The sequence below is a fragment of the Mauremys reevesii genome, linkage group 26 (genome assembly GCF_016161935.1).
Source record: "Mauremys reevesii isolate NIE-2019 linkage group 26, ASM1616193v1, whole genome shotgun sequence".
Lineage (NCBI taxonomy): Eukaryota > Metazoa > Chordata > Testudines > Geoemydidae > Mauremys > Mauremys reevesii.
This window is the reverse complement of record NC_052648.1, coordinates 485,413-506,814: the sequence shown is the minus strand read 5'-3', so window position 1 is coordinate 506,814 and position 21,402 is coordinate 485,413. Positions and strand designations below refer to the sequence as shown.

Sequence of the window (21,402 nt, the reverse complement as noted above, 5' to 3'; positions counted from 1 at the left end):
AATTCAAATTTACTTTTCATCATTTATTATGTTCTTGTCTAATACCATAGGTATTTTAGAGATAATGCCTCTTTTCTGGAAGTATATTGTACACAGATCTGAAGCTTCCCAAGTCAAGAAATGCCAGACAGTTTTTCCTAGCCTTACCCATACTCATTAGTTATCTCAAATGTTCTTTTATGCAGAAGAGTTGGTAGGCACCACCAGGAGGATGAACAAGAATTAGGGCCCTGATTTGTAGATTCCAAAGCCAGAAGGGACCATGGTGATCATCTAGTCTGACCTCCTGCATAACACAGACAATAAACCTTCTCTAAAATAATTCCTAGAACATAGTTTTTAGAAAAACATCCAATCTTGATTTTGCATCATGAAAATCGATAGGAACGGGATCAAGACCTCAGAAAACAACACCAGCTGATCTGGGATAAGAGGCAAGATCTCACTCTTAGTCCAGAGCCAGGCTGCTGCAAACCAAATGAAAAATATTCAGCCAGTAAATAGTCTGAGAATCTTCCTGGAACTGCTCGACCACTTCTCCAGTTTTACATGATCACACAGTTTTGAGAGAGTTTATTGGTTCGAATCTGGTTTCTGGAGACTTTTCCTCTGTCATGTTGCTCTCTTGGGTTTGCCTCCTGTTTCTTTCTGGATTTTACTACACACGTTGCCTTGATGTTCTGGAGTGGATTGTACTGTGAGCTTATGGATTGTGGGCAGCGGAACCTCTCATGAATTATGTAGCCGAGTCTTGTTGTTGCAACGAACCCATCTGCAGTTGGCATGATTCTGTTAGCAGTTGCATACACAAATTGAACAGCCAACAGGGCACCTGCAGAAGACCCCCAGAAGGCAAAAGGGAGAAACCAAGGTCAGAACAGACAAAAGGACTTGTAGCTTAGTATATTCCCCGGAAGCATGGGGAAAAGACTTGTCATTTTCCATAAATGAGAAACATTTATAAGGACAATTTGGACTCAAGAAAAATAAGTCACTGTTAATGTTGTTGTTAATAATAATAATTAATAATTTTGTATCAGTAATGTCATTAGCTCCCCGTTGGAACTATATTGATGGTTTTGGTGAGGGAAGCCTGTAGCAGCCATATCACACTGCCATAAAACTTGCAACTGATCAGGACCAAATACTTTTTCTTCACTGTGTGCAAGAGGAATAGGTAGAAAGAAAATCTCTCAAAGGGCCACTGGGCTCCTGCCCAGAAAGCGTTTTCTTATTACCATGGTGTAAGCTTACAATCAACTTAGATACCAAAAAGCAGTAAATCTGCTACCAGAGGTGCAAAACACACAGTTGTGCAACCCTTTTGCTGTAATGCCCCTTCTCAGATTAGCCACATGCTTTGGGAAAGAATGACAAGTCATACAGCTGTCTAGGAAGGATGGTCACGGTGATTATGCAAAATGTGCTGAATTGAGTGTGATCACACAAAATAGCATCTGATACAGAGATGTGGCAAGGAAAAAGAACACCCCCCCATTTCTTCCGTATGCTGAGTCTGGTGCTTTTGTACTCCTGGGCCCTAGGCTTTGGGGATACCTCTAAAGGTGGATACCGTGTATGAGGAGGTCAAAGGTCTTTCTCTTCTTTCTCAGAGGCAGTGTCCTAATCACCTCTGTACATCTGAGAAGGACACTATAGCCACAGATAATGGTGGCTGTTCAATGTAATAATATCACTCCCAAAAGAACCACTGTCTGGTCTCTGGGATGGTACATCCTATTGTGATGTCACAAAAGATAGAGGTATCAGGTCAGGCAGTTGTGGAACACAGATATTCAGGAATTGGGGGGAAGGTGTCAGTGTTCCTCCACACATAGCTGTAAACCCTTGTATCCATCTGTGCCTGTCAATTAACTGTCTTTGGCCAGGAGGCGTATCCCAGGTTTTCTGTTCAAACATGCCGTCAAGGAAGTCCCTCACCCAAACTGCTAAGTGAAAACTGTTTCCCTTTGCACCACATCAAGGCCATTGGATCTCTGTTTAATAAAGGCAATAAGGTGTACAACCTGCCTTATATTTGCTATAAATCCAGAATTACTCACCACTTAAAACATCCCAAACTGTAATGGAGTGATCGAATGACCCAGTGTACACGTACTTATCATCTTTCGAGAAGCAAGCGCACTGAATACCTTTCAAGAAGGAAGTCTGCTAAAAATGGATAAAGGTCTGAATTAGACCACAAATATCTTGTTAAATGCAAGTTGAGACTAGGAAGCCCTATGCAATTTAGTGGCTACTCAGCAGTTGTGAGAATGGGGATAAAAATCTAATTAAACCAGGATTTCCACCATAAGGCAGAGTGATCCTGATTGGGGCACGAAATGCCACAATACAAAGTCCTTTGCTTGTAAAACAATCTACAGCTGTGCAGAAAAGAGGAGATCCACTGTGATCTCCCAGGAACCTAATTAATCTACACGTGACACGGATTGGATGCAGCGGGGGTTGGCAACCTTTCCGAAGTGCTGTGCCGAGTCTTCATTTATTCACTCTAATTTAAGGTTTCGCATGCCAGCAATACATTTTAACGTTTTTAGAAGGTCTCTTTCTATAAGCCAAATATATAACTAAACTATTGTTGTATGTAAACTAAATAAGGTTTTTAAAATGTTTAAGAAGCTTCATTTAAAATTAAATTAAAATGGCAGAGCCTCCCAGACCTGTGGCCAGGACCCAGACAGCGTGAGTGTCACTGAAAATCAGCTCGCGTGCCGCCTTCGGCACCCGTGCCATAGGTTGCCTACCCCTGGGATACAGTCTGACTCCATGGTATATCATCAGGTGAAGTCTGAGGTCTATCAGGCGCAGGTGAAAGGCTAAAAATATCAACTCAAACTCTTCCCTCACTTTTTTTTTCTTTACTTGCCTCCACTGTTCCTGGCCTGTTCACTCTGTGTTGCTTTTGCTTATTCACTGAGCAAAATCCTGTTCTCTTTACATGCAAGTCCTCTAGCTGATGCCAAGAAAGTGAGTGTGGTGAGCAGGCTCTGGGCCAGAGAGATGTTAAGTGCATTAGCTCATGGTGACTGTGCACTGACAGTGTCTCTGAATAAGGCATCAAAATCCTGGATATGTACAAATTGGCACTTCAGGCCATAAAATGGGTACCTAGCTGCCAACTGAGGTGCCAGATACAGGATTTAGATGCCCTCCTGTATAAAAATTTGGCTTCCTATGGGCTAGTTTTTTGACTGTTTTGGCTTTTCAGATGCATTATTAGCTCATTGAAATAAGTGACTCACAATGCTGTGCCCCTATCTCCACCCACCAGGGCAGTACCTTATAGTAGCACATTTCATGTTCCCACTGGCAGAGCTCCAAGTCCCAGAGACACTGCAGAGAATCTTCAGAGCCACTTAGTGCCCACTGCTCTCCATGGCTGGTTTCTAAACAGGTGACTATGCATCTGTGCATTTCCAAAGGAAACACTTTGGAATGTGGGCAGTCGTAAAGGAACAAGTCCCCACTTGACATGCCATAGAGGACCCGGTAGTTTGCAAGGACAGCCACACTGGAAATCACAGCAGCGGGGATCTGAGTATAAAAGGTATAAATGGGCTTGTCAATCACAGGGCATGGCTTTCCAGGGCTAACATCCAGCACAAGAATTAAGTCATCATATGCTATGGCTAGCTGCTCTTCCTGCCTGTTGAATGCCATGTGGTTGACTGGTTTCTGTGGCTTTGGGGGTGGGATGCACACCACATCCTGCCTGGAATTAAGTGGAAACACAAGGACCGTTCCAGACACCAGCCCGGTGAAAAGGAGCTGCTTCTGCTCAGCCACCTCTAGACATCTCACTTGGGCAGAGGTGTCCAGTGTGTCATACTCTGCACCTGCAACAGAGAAGAGAAGTCTGTGAGGTTCTCCCTGCTCCAGCTCTAGTCCTTTGGGTTTTTCCCATATGTCATGATCGTGATCTAGACAAAAATGTCAAAGAAAAGAGATTAAAATAATTCCTAAATTCACAGTCCCTCTCTGCTCAACCTATCCCTTCTGACACAGTGTGAAGGAACAGAGAGTCCTTGCAGCATGCCTGGAAGACCAAAAAACTCTGGCTCTGTCAGATCAATTATTCATTTTTTTGGAATCATTTTGATTCCCATGCTACGCCAAGTTTTAATTCTCAACAGTGTTTTATAGATTGTCGTTCACCTTTAGTGGAGTCCCAGATGATGACTTGATGTCTCTCTCCGGCTTGAGGGAAGTAGACATAGTTCCCATCATGGGACATTGCAGTGCACCCCATGCGATCTGGGACTGGTGCTAAGGTTTTGTGCTTACGATCATAAGTGAGGTCCCAAACTTTGAGATATGGTGCACTGTGGGAGGCAGATACCAATGTGTGGCCACATAGGGCTAAAAGAGTCACTGGTGTTCCCATGCCATCCAAAGTGTCTGTCAGCAAACCCTGCTCTGATAAACTCCACACCTGGGAAGAATTAGAAAAAACATAGTGGCATTCAGTCAAAATAGTAAGAAAACACAAAATCATTAAATAAATAATTTTTCCTTTCTCCCATACCCTACGAAGAGGGGAGTAGAACAATTAAAGTAAAATTTTATAAAAACAAAGTCAAAGTAACGATACAAGAAACAGTCTCATAAAACAAGAAACAAAGAAGAGAAATCAAGTGTGTCATACACAGAATAAAGAGAGATGGGACATGTTCCAAAAGTGACAATGTCTTAAAAGCATTTCTGTTCAGTTAATAAACACACAAACCTTCTCTTAAATAAACGTTTATAAAAGACCTTGAGCTGTTCTGCCTATCTGATATCTCTGCTCTGAATGACACCCCATGAGATCCTGCTGACCTCAATTGGGTGGCACCAGGTCTTAGCCTCTTGGAAAGAAATGGTGTCTCAGGTACAGAATAGTCCCTTTGGGCTGCTTCACTCTCACTGTTGGAGGAGAGGGCAGTTTCTGGGGTCTTGGAATTTTAATTATTTTAAAATAATATCCCTTAATACTCTGGTTATAAGCTCTCCCTGGCCTTTCTCTCTCTGAATTTATATAGTACTGTCACACACTGCTCAGTGCCAGAAAAAAGAATTAACAGGAGAACAGAGTGAGAGCTACACGTTACTAGAACTAGGAAAGAGGTAAGAGAAAGACATTCAGATGGGACAATAACAGAAACACCATAAATGCATCCACAAGGCAGGTGGTTAGGGACCCTGCTCAGCACCTTACTAGATCCGGCACACAGATGTGAGCTGGGCCTGCAGGAGGCATTTCTCACGGGAAAGCTTCCCCTCTTACCTGGATAGATTCACCCTGAGAGCCTGTGACAATGATGCTGTTGTCAGGAGAGAAAACAGCTGAGTGCACCACACACTCATGTTCCAGGTCTGCTGCCATGAACCTGTGGAATCCCTTTGAGTTGGCCAGGAACACTCGCACATACACCCCAAAGCCTAAAACAATGGAATGTTAGTTTCTGATTTACTTATCTGGGGAGAAGCTCTTGAAAGCACTCGGGATGATATAGTGCAGACAAGGCCAGACCCACCCAATGTACATTCAGAGGCTCTAAAATGTTACATATCTCCTCCATTCATGTTCATAATCTGTTGGTCCCAGCATGCCAGTAAAGTTGTACATTGAGAACTGCTCAGAACCCAAGGGGCTGAAATTCTCCCCTGGCAGAGGCCCAGCACAAGTCCTATGCGTCACATAAGTCCCACTTACTTTCTCATTGTAGGACTTATATGGTACATAGACCATGTGCTGGCTGTCTGCACAGGATGAATTTCACCCCATTGCTTTCCAGCCCTTTGAGCATATTAGATTGATAAGAACATGTTAATAAGGGGGAAAGAACCCCATCTTGGCCCCCGTTTAAGGGACACTGGGTGTATGACACTTAGACTACTGCCATCATCTTTTATAAATCTGCTGAAATCTTTCCCAGGTAATCGGGATGGAGTTAAACCTGCAGCAAGAAGGGACTCATCTTCTGACGCTACCAGAAAGCGAACCCTTCCAGGAAGTTTCTTCATTAAGCTGTTTCCATCAGAGAAGATCTGCCGAAAGAGAAGGTAGAGTCAGACACAGCACTGTGGTGGTTAAGCTGCCTCTCTCAGGTTAGAGGGAAGATGATAGGAGGATAGAAACTAAGGTGAATAGAGTTTAGTTTGGCCTCTCAATGATATGCAGCTCCCATGTGTACACAGCACGAGGTCTGCAGGTATAGGGAGCATGCTTTCTTCATCATTAGGAGAGGAAAGTCCTTTGGAATCCCACCCTATTACCTAGCTCAGCACAAGGCTGGATGGTGCCTGGAACTGTACTTTGGCTCATTTCACTGGACCTTAGTGGACAGTTTACCAGGGAGACCTTGGTGCAAAGTCTTTCTCCTCCCGTGCACACTTTTATTGCTAATAATATTCTACCCTTGTCTAGCACCTTCTATCCAAGGAGCTCAATGCGCTTTATGAACAGAAAACACCCCAATGAAGTGCATTATCTTCATATTACACATGGCCAAATTGAAGCACAGAACGGGGAAATTATTTGCTCAGTCACATAGCAAGTTTGTGGCTGAGTCAGGAACAGAACCCAGCTTTACAGCATTTGGATTTTGCAGTCACATTGCTGCTGATGGGTGAGCAAGTGAACAAAGGACATCATGCTAGAGCATGTCAAATTGGCTGTCTTAGGAACTCCTAGAAACCATGGAAGTGTGAAAATCTATCAGGGAATCTGTATGACAACAAAGGCCTATCAAAGATGCAGGCATCAGCACAGAGCGAAGTGAAACAGAAGAGAGAATCCAGAATCCCCACAAAGCCAGCATTTCGTAGATTAAATCCCTGAAATGTTATAGCTAGCTAAGCAGAGAGACGCACCATGGAGAGGGAACCCCTGCTAAATCCTACTATCATCTTTCCTTGCTTCTGGATCAGAATGCTGCAAGTTGGTGCTTCTTCCTGTAGCCTTGATAGCTGGCGCTTAGACTGGAGCTCTCCCGTGCTGCTGTCCCACAGACTCAGTGTTCCTCCTTCAGACATAGTCATAACCACCTGCCTTGATTCAAATACTTCAGTGCACAGCCACGCATCTGGGGCCTCACCAGAAATCTGGAAAATATGTTCCGCTGTTTCCAGGTGCCAGGCATTAACCTAGTAAAAAGGATTGGCAGGTCACCTTCGCCGGAGATCTTTTTATGCAGCATTTGTACGTATATTGATTCTGAAGTTTAGATGCTCACTTAACTTCCCAAATTTCACACTTCAGGGATCTCAAAATATTTTACAAAACCAACATGATTCCTTGGAAGAACTTCCATATGGTTGTTGCTATCACAATCTTGGAGTAAATGCACCTGTGTCCCCCTTCTGTGGTCACAGCCAGGTCTCCTGGTATCACCTGTCTCTGTTTAGCCTTCAGACTGGGTTTTTTTAAGGATGTATAGCTCCCTGCCTTACACTTTGATATGCCTAGTAAGCCAGTCTACCTAAAGGCCAGTGCCTGTGCTTTGCTTTCTCTCTAAGGGGTAGAACAGTGCATTGCCAGCAGTTACAAGTTACCACACAGCTCTTTCTAAGCAAGCACATTTATTCTTAAGGTGAAAGCATTACAGAGGAAAAAAAACAATAAAAGTTCTTATATGCATGCTAAAAGCTTACCAGCTGTCACCCATCAGTTTTAGGCGGCCCTAGTAGGTCAAAGTCCTTCTAATCCTTCTGCAAGGGTTGCCCCCTCCCCCTTTGGACAGAAGGTCCTGTCCATTTGCTGGATTAGATAGAAAGCCCAGAGTTAGTTTAAACCAGGGGTCGGCAACCTTTCGGCAGTGCTGTGCCGAGTCTTCATTTATTCACTCTAATTTAGGGTTTCGCGTGCCGGTAATACATTTTAACGTTTTTAGAAGGTCTCTTTCTATAAGTCTATAATATATAACTAAACTATTGTTGTATGTAAAGTAAATTAGGTTTTTAAAATGTTTAAGAAACTTCATTTAAAATTAAATTAAAATGCAGATCCCCCTGGACCGTTGGCCAGGACCCGGGCAGTGTGAGTGCCGCTGAAAATCAGCTCGCGTGCCGCAGGTTGCCTACCCCTGGTTTAAACTTAGCCTTTTTATATCAAAAGCCCTTTGACTGTTGGTTTCTACAAAATCCAGTTTGAATCAGTATCAGAATTCTTCTGTTGACCTAGCTGCTGTTACACTGGGGGTTAGGTTGACCTAACCATGACACTCAGGGCATGAAATTTTTCAGATCCCTGTGTGACATAGCTAGGTTGAGTTAATTCTAAAATGTAGATCAGGCCTTGCATTTTATCCAAGCTCCAAACAACCAATTTTTTTCTTCAATTCCTTGAATGGTTGCTGAAGACAGGATTCACTGTGCTAGCCAGTGGAAGGGAAGGCATGGGAGCCTCATCATTTAAGACTTTGAAAAGTAGACTGGACAAAGCACTAGCAAATGTCCACCTGGGATAGTCTGCTCTGGTCCCAGGAGATTGGACTGGATAGGACCCAGTAGGCTTTTCCATCCACTGGTGTTGGAATAATTTTTATAGTGGGGGTGCTGAAAGTCATGGCACCCCTAGTTCTAGCACTGCTGTTTCCATCTCTATGCGCCATGATTCCCTGATTGTAACTTCTTGTGGTTTCTGCTCAGACTCTTGTCTTCTCTGTGCACTTTACATTATGGGATGGCTTCCAGTTCCATACCTTTGCACCTGATGCTGAATACACAATCCTGTTCCTTTCATCCACATGAAGCTGATATAGATGCTGCTCTCCAGAGTAACTGTCCTGAATGGAAAACTTCTGTCTGCCAGAGACTAAATTCCAGATGCGTAGAGTGTAATCCATGGCAGCTGAGACAGCGGAAGTCCCTTTTCCAAACACTTTCACACATCTCACCTCAGCTACAAAACAGCAGAGAGAAGCATTTGCAAAATGGGGGACCCTCCACACTTCTAGCAATTGGAAGAGTGCCCAGATTACCATCAGCTGTGAAACGCCTGCTGTGCTTACAGCTCAGGAATGACTGGATGCAAACAGTCAATGCTGTTGTAAGGTGGTGAGAAAAATTCTCCAATGAGGGTCAGTGGGGGAGTTAATTGCATTCTACAGCAACATTAGAGGGGGCAGTTTTAATCCATTAAATGCCTCTCAGTTACCACATTCTAAAATAACTTTTAATTATGGGCAATCACTTGATCTGTCTAAAGGATGCTGCATGGAACAGGACAGTTTGGCGGTAAAATACGGTTGGTGCAGCCTTCAGCTTTGAGGTCTGGGTGTTGCCACCACACAGAAGCTCTCTGTATAGTACAGCAGTTCTCAAACTGTGGGTCGGGACCAGTGTTCCCTCTAATTTTTTACGTCCATGTGCGGAATTAATTTTATGATGTTCACCAATATGGAGGTGATGTGTGACACATCACCTTCCTATTGGTGCGCATAACAAAATTCATGTGGGAGTGGGGCCGAGGGGTTCGGAGTTTGGTAGGGGGTGCAAGGCTGGAGCAGAGGGTTGGGGTGTGGGGGAATGAGGGCTCTGGCTGGGGTTGCGGGCTCTGGGGTAGAGCTGGGGATGAAGGGTTTGGGGTGCGGGAGGGGACTCGGCTGGGGCAGAGGCTTGGGGTGTGGGGAGATGTGGGCTCTGGGGTGGGGCCAGGGATGAGGGGTTTGGGGTGCAGGCTGCCCCGGGGCTGCGGTGGGGAGAGAGGACTCCCCCCAGCCATCTCTCACAGCAGCAGTTCGGGGCCGGGGGAGAGTCACCTCCCCCCAGCTGCCGCAGCTCCGGCTGGGCTGGGCCAAGGGAGGGGCTCCTCGGCAAGTCTGGGGCAGGTCCATGCAGGGGCTGGCGGGGAGGGGTGCCTCTCCCCACCGCAGCCCTGAGCCCCTGCGTGGGGCTTAATAGGCAGCTGCGCAGCTTAGAGGGAACTTAGGTCGAGCCCCCAAAGTGGGTCAGAACCCCATTTTAATGGGGTCACCAGGGCTGTTTTGGACTTGCTGGGGCCCGGGGCCGAAGCCTGAGCTGCACCACCCCGGGCCAAAGCCAAAGCCTGAGGGCTTCCGCCCTGGGGGTTGGGGCTCAAGGTACAGGCATCCTGCCTGGGGCTGAAGCCCTTTGGTTTCGGCTTTGGCCCCCCTGCCCAGGCCAGTGGGGCTCAGGCTTTGGCTTTGACCCCCCACCCCACCCGGAGTGGCAGAGCTTGGGCAGGCTCAGGCTTCGGTGCCCCTCCCAGGGTCATGTCATAATTTTTGTTGTCAGAAGGGGGTTGCAGTACAATGAAGTTTGAGGACCCCCGGTAGAATATAAGCGGAAGCCAGGAACCACGCCCCCTTTAAAAGGCTCACCAGAGTGCCCAGTCAAGGTGTGCATCACCTCAATATCCTCCATGAGCCACACAATCATCGTGCCATCCTGGGATCCTGCCACCAGCACCCTGTGATCAGAACTGAGTTCCAGCACTGTCACACCTGTAATTAGACATAGATGGAAGGGGAGTCTGCAGACACAGCACTAGATAAGTTCATGGAGGACAGGTCCATCAATGGCTATTATCCAGGCTGGGCAGGGATGGTGTCCCTAGCCTCTGTTTGCCAGAAGCTGGGAATGGGTGACAGGGGATGGATCACTTGATGATTCCCTGTTCTGTTCATTCCTTCTGGGGCACCTGGCATTGGCCACTGTTGGAAGATAGGATACTGGGCTAGATGGACCTTTGGTCTGATCCATCATGACTGTTCTTATGTTCTTATGTATCCTTTCCCACTGCGATAGCAGCAAGTCTCTTACTGACATTGTGTGAGTTATGTGACAAGAGACCAACGAAACTAGATTAGGTTCCCTCAGACATTTGTGGATCTGTGTTTGTTTATATTGTAAATACTGTTGAGTGGCATCTCTCCCTTGGTGCAGTAAAAGCAGTCAAAAAATGTAACTGGTACTAAATTCAGCATGAAAGGTTAAATCAGCAGATGGACCCTTACAATTCCTTTGTGTTACAGGCAGAGGAAATACAGAAACTGTCCCATCCATAATATATACATTAATGCAGTCTAGCAAAATTCTACTTCTACAGGGACATAATTTTTCTTTATTGGGTACTCCTGGGGGCATTCTGTGCCCAAAAATAAAAAAATTCTGCACATAATATTGCAAAATTCTGCAAACGTTATTTGTCAAAATAACACTACATAATCACCAGTTTCAATTATTTTTGTAATTTATTTCAAAATACCTGTCAGCAAGTAAGTCTGTAACAATACAGACACACACAAAAATTCCGCCAGGAGTAGAGAGTTATTCATAGGATCATAGAAGATTAGGGTTGGAAGAGACCTCAGGAGGTCATCTAGTCCAACCCCCTGCTAAGACCACTATGACAACCCAGTTCCTGTTTCTCTGCCCTCTTCCCCACCCCAGAGCCCAGCTGGGGAGGGGCGGGGGGAGATACAACCCTTCCCCACTAGAGCCCAGCTGCGTGGTTCCCCCCAGCCAATACACCCAAACCCCCTCCACTCCCAGCCTAGCTATGGGTTCCCCCTAGCCCAGATACCAGCACCTCCTCCCCCCAGAGCCCAGCTGCAGGGCCTCCCCTTGCCCAGATACCTGCCCCCCTTTCCCCCAGAGCCCAGCCTTAGCTCCCCCAGCCCAGACACCTGCCTCCCTCCTCCCCAGGGCCCAGGGATGCAGAGGGAGAAAGAGCGTAATGCTCTGTCCCAGGCTTGCATGAAGTTTCCTGTGCACCGCCCTCTCCTTCCCTTAAGACATGCTGGGAACTTCAGCTGTCAGGAACCCTTTAGCTCCCTTCCCTGCCCCGCTTTGCCCCATTGCAATGTCTTCTATGTGCTAGCTGGGCTCTGCTGGGTCCAGTGGTCCCTAGTGGTGGCCAGCAACACTGCAGCCCATTTCTGTGGAGGAAAGGAATTCTGCACGCACAACACTAATTTCTTAAAATTCTGCATAAGAACGGCCATACTGGGTCAGACCAAAGGTCCATCTAGCCCAGTATCCTGTCTTCTGACAGTGGCCAATGCTAGGTGCCCCAGAGGGAATGAACAGAACAGGGAATCATCAAGTGATCCATCCCCTGTCGCCCATTCCCAGCTTCTGGTAAACAGAGGCTAGGGACACCATCCCTGTCCATCCTGGCTAATAGCCATTGATGGACCTATCCTCCATGAACTTATCTAGTTCTTTTCTTTAATTCCCTCAGAATTCCCCCCAAGAATAATCAGGCAAGCAAACTATAATGAGCTTTATCATCTTCATCTTGGTAAGGGATGAGTGAGTAGATTTTGTGCCTAGACTAATACACCTCCAAGACTGTAGTGAGCTGGTGCATTATTGCACTGTGCCAATTATTCAGAAATCACTAAGTGAGGTTAATAACTAGAAACAATTAAACCAAATATGAGTAAGCCTCACAGTATCATAAGCATACTGGAATGTCCTGCAAAGGAGACCTTGGATGAGTGCCCTATGTGGTGCAATAGTCACCTCTGCCTATAGAGGGAGGCACAATATCCAATATTTACAACATTGTTAGTCCCCTACCTGGGGAACGAGGCCTCGCTGATCCCCACACTCAGAAACAGGTCAGAGACCAGACACCCAACATCAGTTGTTCTCGTTACAGGCTAGTATGAACTTTAATGCCAGTCAGAGTTGCTTGCAACACCTTCCAGGCTCCTTTTGTGTGCCCTGGTGTTAGTAATATGCACCATCCTGCCAGCTGCGTCACAGAGAATCACCAACCGGTAAAGTAACCCAACTATCTGAAATTCCCAAGGAGGCCCATGGAAATCCCACTGCATTTCCCAAGCACCAAATAGCAAATGTCAGAGATGCTGTGGGACAAAGAGAGCAGGAAGAACTGACAGTGCCATCTTCTCACATGTAGCTCCTATACTTCTGCTCTCATTAAGGTGACCTGTTTCCGTCAGCACCCTTGAGGAATCCTCATGCCCTGAGAAAAGGCCTTACCTTTTAGAAATCCAGTGATAGTCATCTTAAGAGGCCCACCAGGTGGCTGAAGGAATCCACACAGCGGGACAAGAACAGGATGAGGACAGACATTGAGCCAGCTCAGACACTGTTGGCACAGCTTTCCAATTAGATCAGGATAGGAAAACATGAAAAAATGCAGCCTGGCCAGCATCTCAATGTATATAATACTCACTCCTAAGAGGGAAAAGACAAGGAATTTTAAAAGGGCTCCTAGCATATGACTGTGAGAGGCCATTGCAATCATTCAATATGGAATACAGTTAATGAGCAGGTGTGATTTTGCCCTTCTCTGGCTAGGTACTGAGATACTGCAGGGATGGGTGCAGTATAAAAACTTGGATAGATTTAACTGTGTATTGGAGAATTTTCATGGAGGGAGGGAATTGTGAATCTATCCCTTTAATTAATGGTAACGCTGCCAGGGGTTCAGGTAGCTTGTAGACGCTGATAGTGAAGGGGGTGTGAAGGGAAGGACCCTCTGGGCTGGGAGAACTGGTCTGATCTAATAAACAAGATGCCTGTTGGCGAAAGCTATCAACTTTCCAAAAAGAAAATTGCGGGTTCCTCCCCAGAGGTCCGGAGATACCTAAGGAAGGATTTCATCTTTAGTTGTAATTGCCCAAGAAGAAACTTCCTCTAGGGAGCAAATATTCCAACTTCCCCAGAACAGATCTGTCCATGGCCAACTGCAGTTCAAATATGGACCAGAAGTGGCTCTTACCTACAACACCATCTGTAAAGTCAAGTGCTGGTTTCAAAAGGAGAAGGGTTTCTTGTATAAGGCGTAGCTCTGGGCAGTTAATACGCTCATTGCACATGGCAAAGTCATTGACAATGCCCTGAATTCCGGTGGCAACAATTTTACAGGTGATCCAGTTCATATTCCCTGCAGAAAAGAGTACTGACCATCAGAGAAGAGAACATTGGGCACAAGGTGGAACCATGCAGTCCAGAGGAGTGGGGGTCATGCTCCTGGTGATGATAGGGAAGGCCACTCCTGGAGAGGGTCTGAGGCCACTCTCCAGGGAGACTGGGGGCTATCATTCTTTGTGGTTCCTTTTTTAGCCTCTTTTTGAGTGGGTGAATACTTTTTTAATGTACTGTTTTAAAATGTCTCCTCCTGAGCCTTGGGAAGAGTGGGAGTGTGGATTTTTATTTCTCTCAGTGACTGGAGTGTGGATGATGAGGACTCTGAAGTGTCTGGGGTAACAGTTTGTGAGGATAATGTATTTTTCTCTTTCACAGGTTTTCATCTCAGTTTGGCTGTTGATGCTGAGTTTGGCAGCTCCCAGTACTTTCAATACAGAAATGTTACATGAATTGTGATTCTGCATCTCCCTGGCATGCAGCTGAAGGAATGAAGCATGTTCCCTGTTGAACATTGTCCCCGGCCCTTACCCAGCACGTCTTGCTTTAGCTCCTCAATTCTCCCAGCGTTGAGTAAGTGAAAAGGCAGTTCGCTTAGCTTCCTCCGATTTGCAACGGTATCAGAGAACCAGAGTGGCTGAGGTGCTACCTGGTAAAGGGAGAAACAGGTGGTGATCAAGGAGAACCCAGGTGAGATACAGGTAATGGATTAATTTCACTAATGCCTCCAGTGCTGTAGTATTTGGATTTTGACTCATGGTGTGACATCGATCCCTTCCGGGCCACAGCCTGAGGGACACGCTACCTGCAGCAATATTGCACCAGGGGCACAGCAGAGCCGGCAGGCAAGCTGATACAGGCCAATTCTCTGTCAAGTGGGGTTACCAGTGATGGACAAAGTAGTGTAGATAAAACAAAAGCCACCCAGAAACAATCTGCCCTAATTCCCAATGCCTCTGATCCTACCCCCTGCCCTGCAGTTTGAGGGCCCAGACCTCTTGGTCCAGAGCCTGTGAGTACCAAGAATGAATCATAGAATCATAGAATCTCAGGGTTGGAAGGGACCTCAGGAGGTCATCTAGTCCAACCCCCTGCTCAAAGCAGGACCAAACCCAACTAAATCATCCCAGCCAGGGCTTTGTCAAGCCTGACCTTAAAAACCTCTAAGGAAGGAGATTCCATCACCTCCCTAGGTAACCCATTCCAGTTCTTCACCACCCTACTAGTGAAAAAGTTTTTCCTAATGTCCAACCTAAACCTCCCCCTCTGCAACTTGAGACCATTACTCCTTGTTCTGTCATCTGGTACCACTGAGAACAGTCTAGATCCATCCTCTTTGGAACCCCCTTTCAGGTAGTTGAAAGCAGCTATCAAATCCCCCCTCATTCTTCTCTTCTGCAGGCTAAACAATCTCAGTTCCCTCAGCCTCTCCTCATAAGTCATGTGCTCCAGCCCCCTAATGCTTGCTGAGGTGCCTCACCTTCCTGTCAGCATTCAGAGATTTGCCAAGAAGTGGCAGTTTCAGGGACTTCTTCATTCCCCAACTCCAAGTCCCCCTGAAGAAATCTGCTAGGAGCAAGTGACGCTTGGTTTTTTCTTGGGCTGGTAGATAACGATTCTGCACCACTTCAGTAAACTGTCTGGGAGAGGAAAGACAGAGACACTGAGGTGGGGATCCAGAGAATGGGGTTCCCATGAGCCTCAATCAACACTGATGGTAATGGACAGCAGGGCTGATACAGGGAGCCTAAGCAGGATCCCCACACAGCCAGCACTGGGATATCCCCCACACAAGAGTTTATGCTCCTCATCCTGTGTCCCTGCTGTACCTGTGAGCAAGGCCAAGAAGCGCAAAGCCGTCTGCCTGCCTCTCTGCCAAGCACTCTCCAATGTCACGGCGCAGTCGAGCCCACAGCAGAGGAGGAAAGCGCAGGATGGTTTTGCATGGAGGAGAGCAGTGCTGGTAAACCTCAGAGAGAACCTCATCGTCGAGGGACAAGATGTCCTTCAGCTCTGCATCTGATAGCCCATTCCTGATTTGGGGAATGACAGAGTCAGGGAGATTAGTCCTCTCCCCCCAACAGTATGCATTGGCCTCCAAAGTGGGAGGGTGAGCAGTATCTTTACTCCTTACACATTCTCTCTCTCTCTCTCTCTCTCTCGCTCTCTCTCATCTTCAATCTCCAGCTGGCCCCAAACCACCATCCACCAGGAAACCCACCTAGGTGCTGTTCACAGGGACTCCAGCTCTGGGCAAGAAACACATGCACAACCTGTTCACCCACCCGAGTCTCCACTAGGCAGTCTTAGCTAAGAGCTCAAATCCTGGAGGAGCACAGGAGACCAATTACTCATAGGCCAGACTAGGCAGCGTGGCAGGTAAGAGAAAGGAGCTTGTGCTTATGCTCATGTAAAGACATTCACAGGCTGGAGAAGCCGAGAGCTGCTGTTGCCTGGAACTGTGTTTAGCCATTGAGATTCACCCAGACAAAAGGAGCAGTTAGATGGTGCAGGACGCTCCAAAAGGGGATAGGGCAGCACTTACCGTGAGGAGGCAATATACCCCAGCATGTGTGCCACCAGGACCGTGCCGTGCAGCTTTTCCAGTCTCACACACAGACAGTGCATGGCCTCTTGGGCTGTGGTAACAATCATCAGTGCTGACGGCAGAGTGTAGGATGCCCATCTCCTGGCCTCATTGAAGGCCAGCTTGAATAGCAGGGGGTGCCCACCCTCAGGGAATATGTGCTGGAGAACAGTCTGCTGAGCTGGGCTCAGTTTCCGTCTCACTGATGCCAACAGCACCTCCAACATCTTCCCACCTTCCTCTCTGGATAATGGACCCACTTCAAAATAGGCCTCGGGCTCAGGCATGGCCTCTTGGAGAGTTTCCAGAATCCCATGCTCTGCTGTGGAAGTGGAGACAACAATGTGAACCTTTGGGGGACAGTCTTTAGGCAGCCAGTAGAGTCTGTGGGCACCATTAGCAGGGATTAACTGGTCCACAGAGTCAAAGAACAGCACCAGTGACTGTACACCAAGGTGAGAGACAGTGAGGAGGAGGTTGTGGAAAAACAGGATTAAATCACTGCAAGCCTGTGTTACCTGTACAGGAAGAGGTGGCAAACCAAATGCTAAACACACCTGGGAACAAATATCTCTCAGCAGGCTGTGGATTGTAGAGCTGACCTGGGATGTCCCCAGCTGGCGAATTACCACCACAGTCTCCTGCCCCAGGAGAGTTCGCACCTGCTCAGACAGTTTGCACATCAGGGCGGTCTTTCCACAGCCTGGAGGCCCATAGAGAATGAGGGGTGTGTGGACATGGTCATCATTCTGTCTGATGCTTTGGAGAATGTTATCTAGTAAGTCCTGCCTCCCACAGAACAGTCTGCAGCTCTCTAGGCACAGCATCATGTGGTGGCTCAGCTCCTGCAAAAGCCCCTCTGGCTCCTCGCTGCTCTTCCCTCGGTATCGGAGGCTTCTCAGGACCTGGTGATTTGTAGCAGTGATAAACTGTTCGCACAGCTCCTTCAGGTACTTGGTATGCCCCTTGTGTCGCGGGTTCCCAGGGTGTGCATTCCATGGGACTGTATGCACTTTGAGATGTTGGGGGTAATAGTTTGCAATTTTTGCCTTGAGGCTCTGGAGCAGCTGTTGGGCTTCATTGTCCAGGCTGCCATCTTCCTCTGTATCCACCAGTTGCATGCTTGTCCCTTCCAGCAGGTGTTTGTCAAGGCCCTCAACCTCTCTGAGGAATATGGAAGCAGCCAAGTCGATCTCTTGGGTGCTGAGGAGGCCTTGTTCAATCTCCCATTCTGTGTCTACAAAAGTAGGGGGGGAGATGTGAAGAACATTTAGGTCCAACAAAGAGCAGAGGAGAAGCTACAGTCTAAATCAGCCCAGCACACTCCCACCTACCCACTCTGCACCTCAAGCGCAGCTAGCGAGCCAGCACACTGCTACCCGCCCCCACACAGACTGGGGGTGACTCAAAATGGAGTTAAAGGCCCATCTTCTCCTGATTGCCACAAAGAAGACAAAACCAGGGTATAGGGGGAGAGCCCTGCTTGGCTATGGCCATTGTCTCATGTTGGGGCACACCTGATTTGTCATAGCGATGCCTCTGTTCCTGGCTGATGAGTCCGTGCTTCTCTGCTTCCCGGGCTGCCAGGCGCAGTGCTGAGGCCAAGTCTCTCTCCACGCTCCTCCAGACCTCCACATCTCCCTGGTGCTGAGCCTGGTTGGCAGCGGGGTGGCAGTGGGGCAGGTGGTCAGTAATTGGCTGCAGGACATATACAGAAGGAATGGCATTCTCATCCTTCCAGTACCAAAATGTCAGGAGATGTGTGGTGGTGGGGTCCCCTGTCAGCTGTGCAATCAGGGTCTCAAACTCCTTCTCTTCTATAAGTCGGGGGAGGGGCCGGTGTCCATAGCAATCCCCAAGCAGCCCCTGTAGCAGAGGGACCAGAAAAAGCTTGTAATACTCACCAGCATCAGCATCTGCAGGCAAATGGGGGAAACCCATTTCTCCTGAATAAGTAGAAATGAAGACCTGGGGCCCCGAGAGTTGCACTGGGCTTGTGCCTGCGAGCTGGACAAGGCCTCGGATGGGAAACTGGGTTGTGGCTGTGGCCCTGACAGCTGGACTGGGCCTGAGGTCCTGGAAGTTTGGCTGTATCTGAGGCCCTGACAAATGGATCAGGCCTTGGGCTGAGGCCTGGGGAGCCAGACCCATAGTGGGAGGCAGTCTGGGCATGGCTGCTTGGTTATGAAATTACCTGACTACCACTAGAGGCATTTGCGGAATACAACATGGAGCAGCTAATGGGAGCATCTGAACAGTCAGAGCAGAGCACAAAGCATGCTCCTCTGGGGCGCACACAGTAACTCGGTGCTGAGGTTTCTCTGAGGCCTGTCAGGCTTTGAATGCAGAAGACTCTTGGGGATATCAGATGTATTTCGCACAACTGCCTAATGATTTATTTACTTGCACGCAGCTCTGGCCACAGCAGGGCCTCCCTGGGGCCAGGTCCTTACCAGGACGGGGCTCTTGCTAGGGCAGGGCCCTCTCCCTGTTTGTTCTCTCCTGTCAACAGCACCTTTTCTTCTCTCTTTCTAAAATCTAACCAACCCCAAACAACAAGGTGGGTGTGGCACCAGAACAGATGGCTGATATTGTAGCCCCAGCTCATCTCCTTTGGAGAGAACAGGACCTGACAGCTCTGAGTATTGTATTCTGATCAGATCTTTAATACCATGCCCGTCACCACAGTGCTAGGTCACTTGAAGGAAGGGCAGCAAGCAGGTCAGGAAAGAGGTTGCCATAACATGCAGCCTTCAGCTCCTGGAAGGAGGTGTTAGAGGGTCCCCAGTTCCCTCCCCCTGTGTGGGGCAAAGCAGTGGAACAGACACACTCACTCCTTGCCATGGGGGTATATTTCCGGTTCTTTGCCACATTCTTTCCCGAGAAGATTTTTTCTGAACTGTTTAGTTTGCCAATGAAAGTCACCCAGGCCCTCAGGTAGAGCTCTTGGAGTGCCCACTCATCTCTTATTCTGTCTGTCTGACTCCTAACTCTGGCTGCTTCTTCAGTACGCACAGTCCTCTTCCCCACAGCCCATTGTCTCCAGTGCTGCAGCCCCGTTCCCTTAACAGCCCATGTGTTCAGAGCTGGCCTGGACATGTGCCGTGTGTGTACTTTTGGGGGCCAAACCCCACCTAGTTGCAGAAACTTCCCTCTTCTGCTCCCTGATGAAATACTTCTGAAGACTTCTTTCTCCAAGTAATGACAAACACCCTGATCATCTTTCTGTGTTACTAAAAGACTCCTGCATCTCCACATGAGCTTAGCAAGTTATGGATGTGTGAGGCCAGCCCCATATGTCTTCCTTGGTAGTGGGGTCTGAGCATGCACTGTTCGTACTTACGATAAAAGTGGGACCCACTGACAGTTTTTGACAGGATTCAATCTCCTCCAGACAGAGTTGTGTGCTCATGTGATCAATGTCTATAACATCACAAACACCCCATCTCAGGTCAATTACCTGCAGAACAGCAAAAAAGCACAGGGATGCTTGGAGAATAATTCAGAGCATCTTGAAATGGCAGTGATATGGAGGGACAAAGCTGCTACATCAGTTTAATTTAAAAGATAAAGCTAAAATCAACAAGGCCCATGTGACTTAGTGACTAGAAACTTGGGAGAGGCAGAGAGGCATGTAATTTCTTGCCAGGGATATCTGGAAGGAGGCACAAATTTGGGAATTTGAACCATAGGCAGCCTGACATGTGACTCATATAGTTTTGTTCAAGTCAAGGAAACTTGTTAATCTGAAGGATGTTTGTTACAATATTTGTATGCTACTGCATTATAGGGTATAATAATAATGATCCCCAGCCTTACAACAACCTCTTTTATGCCAAAAGTTCTGCACAGATGATACAGACTGGGATAATTTCAGATACTCCTGAGGTGCATCCACCTCTGGGGTGGAACACAGAACAGTTGTTTATCAGTGTAGAGAAAGTATAGAATAACTTCTCCAATTGAGCCTGGGAGTAATGTGAGAACTAAGAGGCCAACACAGCCCTTCCTGAAAGCTCCTAAGCCTTTAGGGAGACTGAGAAGTCAGGGAGTATTTGTGGGGCATGGATCACTTTTTTCCTGCATCTCACACACTTTGATGGCCTGCAGCCAGGTTAGAAAGCATCAGCAATAATCTGTACTACAGGAAATGGTTTACCTCAAACATTAAACTGTGCTTCTGACAGAAGGCCTGGACCTCAGGGTATGCTGCCTTAAGCAGGGTCTCTCTCTCTGTAGCCATGTCTGCAAGGAAGAACATAAGAATGGCCATACTGGCTAAGACCAAAGGTCCATCTAGCCCAGTATCCTGTCTTCTGACAGTGGCCAATGCCAGGTGCTTCAGAGGGAATGAACAGAACAGGTAATCATCAGGTGAAAGATTTGTGCAGCACCACAACAAAAGTTAGGAATCTTCTTTCTAGTTGTCAGTCAACCTACTCATCACCTTTAGGTTTCAGATTTAAAAACCGTGTTCAGATGAATACTTGTCTAATCTAGCTAGGTTTCATACTCTCCTCACCACAGTACTGTCTGACAGTCAGCACTATTGTTTCCTGCTGTGTGCGGATTCAGGCACACATTACTGCATTGGTTACGTGAAGTCGTATTTTAAACATTTTCTTCATAAGGCCTAGAAACATAATGTGTTTTTGGTTTGCTTTATGGGTTTTTTTTAAATGCAAGCTGAGCAACAGTGGATTTTGAGGTAGCTTAGAGCTGTTGAGTATCACACAGCAGCCTTGATCTAGTACTGATCTAGGACAATGTATTTCCAACCCCTGGATGCATTTCATGATGGTCAAACCCCCTCACATATGGGACTAATCAGCCCCTCTGTTGTCTGTCTCAGTAGAAAAGCCACAGTGAAGGGCACACTTTAACTCCTAGAGGGGGTCCCTCCACATGGGACAGAGCTGCATTTGTGAAGCTTCTGTGGC

At 47.3% G+C, this 21,402-nt stretch overlaps 1 protein-coding gene across 1 annotated transcript; it reads right to left on the bottom strand.

Moving 5' to 3' along the window:
* Window positions 1–545: 545 nt before the first annotated feature.
* NWD1 (NACHT and WD repeat domain containing 1) lies at window positions 546–20,705 on the bottom strand. Its single transcript, XM_039516196.1, has 19 exons — window positions 20,622–20,705; window positions 19,806–19,922; window positions 18,158–18,328; window positions 17,980–18,106; window positions 16,421–17,699; window positions 15,705–15,908; window positions 15,356–15,515; window positions 14,407–14,524; window positions 13,730–13,894; window positions 12,985–13,179; window positions 10,350–10,472; window positions 8,709–8,908; window positions 6,880–7,152; window positions 5,964–6,054; window positions 5,291–5,445; window positions 4,180–4,456; window positions 3,304–3,860; window positions 2,064–2,172; window positions 546–832 (listed from the first exon to the last, which is right to left on the bottom strand). The coding sequence occupies exons 1-19, from the start codon at window positions 20,703–20,705 to the stop codon at window positions 546–548; spliced, it is 4,692 nt and encodes a 1,563-aa protein (XP_039372130.1).
* Window positions 20,706–21,402: the final 697 nt, after the last annotated feature.

Excerpts from the sequence above, each read along its gene's own strand:
- NWD1 (XM_039516196.1), bottom strand. The coding sequence starts at position 20,705 with ATGGCTACAGAGAGAGAGACCCTGCTTAAGGCAGCATACCCTGAGGTC. Across the intron at positions 13,180-13,729 it reads CTTTACAGATGGTGTTGTAG|TGAGTATTATATACATTGAG; the intron begins GTAAGAGCCACT and ends CCCTCTTAGGAG. Across the intron at positions 4,457-5,290 it reads CTCAGGGTGAATCTATCCAG|GTGTGGAGTTTATCAGAGCA; the intron begins GTAAGAGGGGAA and ends AATTCTTCCCAG.